Here is an 8,049-nt window from a genome sequence, read left to right as displayed (position 1 = left end):
AGGAGAATAAAAATACAGTAAATCTTTCCATTAAACCAAGCTGCTGAAAAGGGAACTTTATTGTTTTAAGGTAGTTCAAAGTAGACTTAAAACCTCTCTGTAAAAACAGGCACGAACTCCTGAAACCCCCCGAAGGTATGAACGTGCTAACTCGATGCCCCAGTGCCTCTCCCTCCTTCCCTACCATTTTCCCAACGCAGGAGGGGGAGGTTCAGCCTGTAGGTGCAAACGATCCAAAAAGTCATAGAAAGTTCACCATGTTAAGATACAGGAACCTGCCCTTGATACCAGGCAGCTATCAGCAAACCTGGGCTTTCCCAGGACATCTCAGAGACATCCTAACTCTGTTAGACCTTCAGGAGTCAAGGCACTAAAAAGCACTGGCTGTCTACTCTAAGGTGACAACCAAACTAACAGCTCCAAACCTGGGGGCTTTGCACCTGGATATACTCTAAAACAATCACTATAACTTCAGAAAGCAGCTGTCATGAAATACCAACTAGAAATAAATTAAATACATTCAGTGATGCCTTGAGCTTTTTCTTTTCCTTTGGGTACTTTTAGGGGAAACTCCAGTCCTGTTGGTGTTAAGGACAAAGCTTTTACTTCCAAGGAAGCCCCAGCAAAACAGGGAAAGGTGTGGATTTATGTGCCCACAGTTAGCCTCTATAAATCACTGTGTAGACCCTCCTTCCAGAATAAGAGAGTTTTGGCTCTGCTTAAAGCACTCCCTGAACTCTCAGCCTTGATGGTGAGATTCTCTCACTGGCTTCTCTTCCCTTGTTTTCTTCTAAGGCACAAAATGCTATTTCTAGGTGTTTCTCTCAAGGGAGCACAGCCTGTTTCCTAGCTGTTGGTGTGACAAATAACCAAAGCCAAGATCCTAGAAGGATATAGCAGATGCTGAGCCTACTGCAACTTTTCCAGGCACTGAGTTCCCTGTGCTGCTGGTGGGGCCAAGCAAGAGATACTGGTCCATCTCTCTGGTGTGTCTCAGAGGGAGGTGATATGTTCATGGAACTAAATTCTTCATTTCTAGTTGCAATTAAGGAAGGAGGTCAGGAACGGGCTATATTCCCATCCAGTCCTCCTTCCAATACAATCCTCGGGGGTGAATTTACATCCTGTGCCCAGGATCCCAGAGTGTTGCTGCAACTTTCCATAAACCTTGTGCTTCCAGCTCCCCAGCAAGCGTGCTGAAGCCCTGTGCCATGGTTTCCTCCAACACACAAGAGGAGTTTCACTTCAAGGCAACAGTTATGTGGCAAATACATTCCATTTAATAATTGATTAAGTCTTAAGTGAAAAATAGAGAGCACTGCAGAAGATTCATTTCCAGAAAAGGGATATTTTTTTAATAATTGGAATTAGGTTCTGGACTGGAGAGAAAGCTGGGCATGGCTGATAACGTTTTGACAATGATGAGTGAGGCTTTAGGAAATAAATACAGCCAGGATTATTGAAGTCTTTTCAGCAGCAGAGCCTCCAATTCAGTGGAAGCATATGAAAAAATATTTGCCTTTTTCAAGTCACCTAATCAGTCTAGAAAGCTGGCAGCAATTCAAGTGATGTACACTTAAAATGTCAGGCTAGATTATAGATTTCAGCCTTCAGAATGTGCTGTTAAGTGTTTTTCAGTTGAAAAAAAAAAAATTGAACCTTAAGCTTCTTTCTGTAACACTTGTGGGGTTTTTGTTATGTCAAGGAAGTACCAAGATAAATAAAGGAACGAGTAACAGGCAAAGCAGAGGAGAACACGAAGTGGCCAACACATCTTCTGGAAATCAGCAAATATGAAGTATAGAGAAGGAAACATGAAGAAACAAGGGCCAGGTTGTGCCCACAGCATTAGAGATGTGTAGTAAGTCCCAGCACAGCAAAAGTACTTGAGGATTCCCTCAACTTTCAGCACAAATCTTTTCAGTTTCAGTAGATGAGACTTAAGTGTCTTGCTGATCTTGGCTGGGAGAGGGCAGTCGGTTTAATAAACTCATCACTGCCCACAGAATTACATTATTATTGCAATGGAATGATTCATGTGCTAAAGGATGTTAGCACCATCTCTTTGAGCAGAACTGAACATTTGAAAGCCCTGTTTAAATCTCTCAGCGATTCTGAATTTGTGGGAGGTGTTACTTAGTGGTGGTGAGGGAAAATATTGATAAAACACCATCATTTGTATGCTCAGAGCTGCACAGTGACATTTTTTGGTACCATTTTTGATACCTCCTGGGACTGGCAATTGGAACCTCCCTTGTTTTGCTGAACACTTCACTTGCTCCAATGGTGAGTGGGGTGATCAGCAAGCCCTGCTGGTGTGCTGAGCAGTGTCTGCTGGTGTATCTTCCACAGAAGGAGGTTAAACTGCAAATAGTCTTTTAACAAGGTAATTTCCCCAACACTGCTGAGGGTCCTCTCCACTGTAGTCTAATCTCTGGGAGGATAAATGTTCCCCTTTGCTAAATACCTCTGCATCAGAGAGAAGGGCCATATTCCTGGGATATCAAATACATAATGCCAGGCCTGGGGGGGAATTGAAGGTGGAAGGAGCTGCATGTGACACCTGGTCCTGGGATGTCACCACCTGGATCCTGGGTCAGCTTTATGTCTTGGCCATGGGGTTAACTGAGGCTCTTCCTTATCAATGGTAGAGGGCCACCAATTGAGATGGGCTCTGGTATCAGTGCTACCTTGCTTTTTTGGCTTCCTACTCCAGCTGTTACTTCACATCCACTCTAACATTTCATGTTTGCCCTAAAACCCCTGACCCTGCTGAAACCATGTCACACAGAAAAGCTTTCTCTCCTGATCACTTCCATTATGCACTCTTAGTTGTGCCAATTGTTTTTTGCATTGTTATCCAACCTTGTACTTCCCCACAAAGGGAATAGAATTAAATGAAATGCTTAATTTCCAATTTCAATTTCTTTGGCTTTTCCTCCCAGCCATTGGAATTCAGCTGTCTTCTCTCGGCTAGATTAAAGAGATCTTTAATATATGTTATTTTTCCTCAGTGAAAATACTTATGTGCTGCAATCAAGTCTCTGTTTGATCTTTTTAATAAGCTAAACAGTCCAATTTCCTTGAATTTATTTCTATCAGACTCCTCTTACATTTTAAACAAATGTGTTTGCAAAAGAAAGCTGGTTTTTGCAAAGCAGCCTGCTCTACTTTCAACACCCATCCAAGACTCTCAATACACCCTCCCTAAAATGTGACCCCAAAGAGGCATTTTGAGGCTTGACTGCTCTCCAGTCCCTCTGCTGAAGAAATGTCATCTGGCAACACAGTTTTGGGCAATGAAGTCATGTAGTTCGCACACCCTTTTGGGAATTGGGTGTGGGATGGAATTGACTGTAGTTGTTGAGCGCACACTTTGACTTGGCATCAGCTCCGTTCCCTTGATGGCAACTGCTTCTCCAGCTGTCCCATTGGATGTGCCACTGGAGGTCAATGCCTACAGACCACCAGCATCCATAGTCTATGGTCCTGTGAGAAAGAAGGACTCATCTCTACAGACAAAACTGACACAACAAGCATCTTGTGGCCCCAAAAGTAGAGTTACTCCTTTGTACTGGTCAACAGCAGAGCCTCAAGGCAGCTATAAAGAAAAAGAAAAAAAGAGAAGGAAAAGCCCTGGTGCTGCCAGGATTTGAGCAGGGTCACCCCACAGCTGTGTGCCCAGGGTGCTGGCCATGTCCCCCAGCCCAGGGCCGGGGGTGGGAGGGCTGTGGGGGCTGGGGAAGAAGCACAGGGGAAGTGGTGGGCTAGCAGAAAATAAATCACAGCGCCTCGGTGGTGTCACTCTCTGCCCCAACTGGTTTCGACAAACAAAACTTCACTGTCCACTGACAAGAACAAATAAACTGAGTCAGGAGAGACTGAAATTCACAGGGGATCTGAAATATTTACCTTGATACCTTATAAGGCTAATAACCACTTTGCTGCTTTGCGGCCACTGACAGAATTAAAAAAAAAAAACAACAAGCCAAAAACAAACCAAAAACCTATCTAAAATGTTTGGGACTTTTGACTAGTCCAACCTGTCCTGGCAAAAACTTCAAAGCAGAATTAGAACAAGGTTTTAATTATACACGCTTTCCCCCCCCTTCCTCTCCCCTTCTCCCCTCTAAATCTCTTGCGTTTGATTATGGAGATCAGTGGAGTCAGCCAGATATTGCAGCTAATATAAATGATTTCATTCAAGCTCCTCCACCAAAGACACAACGAGCATTTTCAAAGCCATAGGTGAACCTTTTGCTCTCGGCTGTGCGTGTGCAACAAGCCCTGCTGCTTGCTTTCTTTCATATGCTCACAAACCACATTTTTCAAAATTACCTGTACGTGTCAGAAACTTGTGCATGCCAACAGCTCCAGACAAATAAATAATGCACTCTGGGAGGAAATATCCATCATCTGCTGGACATTGCATAAATCCTGCTCCCCAGTGTTTAGCTGGGCTCTGTACTGGTTTTGGCTGATGTTCCTCAACAATGAAGTAGTGGTAAATAAAAATATGGGTGTATTCACTTATTTAGTAAGTATAAACCATGGCCAATGCAATGGGAGGGAACAGCTTCACTTCTGTGAGGTTTTTTTCCTTGAATGTGCAATTGCATCAAGCCTTTAAGTAGACAGTTGAAATAACTTGAAGTTTCCTGAAGCAGAGCTGTGATAGATTGTGTCATCTGTGGATTGGACACAGAGGGTTAATTGTAGCACTGACACATCAAGGATTACTTACTTGTGTTGATCAAAGGAAACTCATCCAAAATGGGTGAGGTTGGAAGGGATTTAAATTGTGGATGGGTCTGACAGTTCAGACTGATTTCAACAGAAGAAGTTGGGTGTTTCACTGTGCTGTGCATTAGGCAAATATTCAAATATGGAGCCTTATTGTGAAAGTCATGATCTGTACAGTTGGGGACATATTTTCCACTGAAAGAAGAGAAAAAGCTTTAAGTTATTTGGGAGTACAAACTCAAAACTATATCTATCAAAAAGGCATCTTTTAAAGGCAACCTCCCTCTATTTCTTAACAAAACTACTATCATGTTCCTGAGGATGAGGAAAGGGAAAATTCCTGGCTGAATAGTTATGTCAGTGTCAGAGTGACCCTGTTTTCTACCCACAAAATTATCTGCCTGATTAATAAAGGGTGAGAAATCTGACAAACACAAGAAGCAAATCAGAACTGAATACATTTTTTGGTTTGCTGCCTGTCAGAATGCTTATAAACTTTATAAAACAAACCTCTTCCCCATAGAGCCTCTCCCATTATTGTAAACTGTGTGTGACTCAGAGTTGTGTCAGACTCTACCTTTATGCTGAGCATGAAATTGTGGATTATAGGGCTACTGTACATGGATTTATTACTGAAAGTACCAGCTCTGCCCATGTATCCTGTTTTCATTAACAGTTAAAAAGAAGCATTTGCACGTGTGTGTGTAAACACATTTAAGAAAACCCACTTATTTTCCTTCTTTGTTTTTATTTTCTTTTTTAATTAGAGATTAAAGTTTTGGTTGGCTTCCGATCCCCAAGGCTCTATAGATGAGCTGTAACACCCTGCCAGCACTCTGGAGGTTTGTGACTGCCATTTGTCATTACCAGTCGTCCCAGATTAGAACAACTCCCTCCCACGTGTCTTCAAGGCGCCCAGCCCGAGGATTTTAATTAACACCACAGTAATGGACTGGGCAAGGAGGCTATTTTGCCATGTAATTACTTTCAAATGCTTGACTTTTCAGCTTAATGACATGACTATCGTGCATTTAGAATGGTGGTTTGTTTTGTTTTGTTTTGTTGTTTGCTTTGTTTTTTTTGTGGAGTAGGAGCATAGCTTTCTTACATGGAATCCACCTTCATGAAGGCTGATGCTGGTCCTGCCCTGTCCCTTCCAGCCACTCGTGTGTCTGCCTTGGTGCCACTGATTACACCTCTTAAGTCCTAATTCTCCAATTCTTTGTGGGTGGGTGGGAAGGCTTTCAAATTTCTAGTGAATTTCCTTGGATTTTACATAAAGAGGGTAGGTCCTTGTATTCATAATCTGTAGTCCCTAACTATGAATACAGTGAATAGTTAAGTATGTAAAATGATATATTTTATATCATGATATATATAAATGATATATATAAAATGATATAAATATTAAATGATGCAAAAATGGTGAAGGCAGAAAGGCCTGTGACCTCAACTATATTGGTAGGATAAAGGAAGACTTAACATTTAAAAAAAAACCACCAGAATTTTTTGTTTAAATAGATAGAGTCACTGACTATCATACATCTCCAGTACACAGAATTCCTGGAGTAGGTAAGGAAGTCAAGAATTGCCCAAGAGGAGCAGCTGCACAAGTTTATTTGGGACCTGAAGTTTGACTGCCCTTGGTACAGCACACTCACCTAAAAAGTCCATCGGAAGAAGTGATGAAAAAACAAAGCCAGGATGCCTAGACTTAAAAAGGATGGGAAACACTTTGCTGAATAATTTTATATTGGAAAATATTTTTTTCAGTAGAGCTAGATTGGGAGGGAGCTCCTTTGGGAAAGTTTCAAGAACAATTGTTCTTTTCTCTTTCTCTTGGGTCTGCATCTCTAGTGGAAAGTGTTGTCACTGGAACATGGCATCAGTGCTAGCCCCAAGTGCCCAGCTGAAGGCTGCAGAATGTGCCTCTCAATCCAGCAAAAGTAGTCAGGAAAAAGGGGGTGTTTTAACTTCCCCTGAAATTTATAGGGCATATTTTCTTCTCAGTCCACAAGCCATCTGGGGTCATTCAACAAGGCCATTCTTTAAATTTATGATCATTATTTGGTATTTGTGTTGCATGAGGCCTCAGAACCAACTTTCTTGCTTCAGGGGCTTGTGGTGTGAATGTCTCCCAAGCAAGGGAACACTATCAGTCCCAGTAGCACCCATCTACCTCTGGCATTTCCTCTTTACCCACTAATTTGTTTCTCTCAGGCTCTGGTGAGAAGGCCACAACAATTTTTACTGTGGAAGGCAAAGAGGACAAAATGTCCCGGGATAAACTGGAGAAGGAGAAGATGGGAACCGAGCAGCCCCAAGTGTTGCTCTAAAGAAATTGGACAAAAGAAGATTATCAGACCTTCAGCAAGAGCTGTCAGGAGGCATCATGCTAGAACACGGTCAGTGTTGTGTATCACAGCCAGCACCAAAGAAAAGCAGTTAGTGATGTAAAAATCTTACAGGTTACTTTAAGAAGCCTTATTTAAGAAAGTGACAGGATGTTTAATGTTGACAGCTTGTCTTATGCTGAATAAAAGTGAATGATTGGGGTAAGAACTGCATGCACAGAAACCCCACAGCACAATGGACAGCTTCCCACAGACACCCTACTGCTGCATTTTGGGTGTCTGCAGAGCAATATTGCCTGGGAGAAGCTTTTGGGACAGATAAAATTATAACCTTGAAGACCATCAGGATATTAAATGCAGGATCCCCTATTTGCAATATTTGGGTCTTTGCTGCTAATGTCAGACGGTCCCACTGGCTGCTCAGAGGCAAACAGGGCCACTTGGCCACATGGAGAGCTGGATGAAATTTAAACTACATAGGGGTTAAATTTAAAACCAAGTCCGTATGTCCTTTGAAGCCTGCCTGAGCCTTTCCCTTGCATCTTTTTTGTTTCCATTGATGGAGCCCCTGGGAGGGAGGAGGCTAGGGCTTTGCCAGGTCCATGGCCTGGTGCTGGCATCTGGGGCCAGCTGATTATGTGCATGGTTCAAGTGGGAACCAACTTTCAGTTTTCCCTGACAAGGATCCAAGCATCCTTCTGCAGATGCAAGGAGGCAAACGGTCCAGAGGCACAATTTGTCCATCAGTGCAACCTGTTATTAAGTCATCCATTGCACACCGCTCCTCCTCCTTTGCTGTCACATCCTTGCTCGTTTTCATACCTCTAATTTGTCATCCCCAAACAGGTTGAGAACACTAGAGAGTGGGGACATGCTTTTTTTCATTTGGCCTATTTTCACCTCAAATAGTTCCTGCCATTGCTGCTTCCTCTGAAAAATCCCACCTCAACCT

The 8,049-nt window shown here is 42.7% G+C and overlaps 1 protein-coding gene across 1 annotated transcript in view; it reads left to right on the top strand.

Moving 5' to 3' along the window:
• Positions 1–7,079, top strand: part of LOC104396420 (forkhead box protein L1-like) — a 142,149-nt gene extending 135,070 nt beyond the window's left edge. The window contains exon 3 of the mRNA XM_010006257.1: positions 6,964–7,079. Coding sequence (XP_010004559.1) covers positions 6,964–7,079 — 116 coding nt within the window. The remainder of the gene's footprint in view (positions 1–6,963) is intronic.
• The last annotated feature ends 970 nt before the right edge of the window (positions 7,080–8,049 follow it).

This window comes from Chaetura pelagica, unplaced genomic scaffold (genome assembly GCF_000747805.2).
Source record: "Chaetura pelagica isolate M959 unplaced genomic scaffold, ChaPel_1.0 scaffold139, whole genome shotgun sequence".
NCBI classification, from domain to species: domain Eukaryota; kingdom Metazoa; phylum Chordata; class Aves; order Apodiformes; family Apodidae; genus Chaetura; species Chaetura pelagica.
This window is presented reverse-complemented; position numbering and strand designations above follow the sequence as displayed.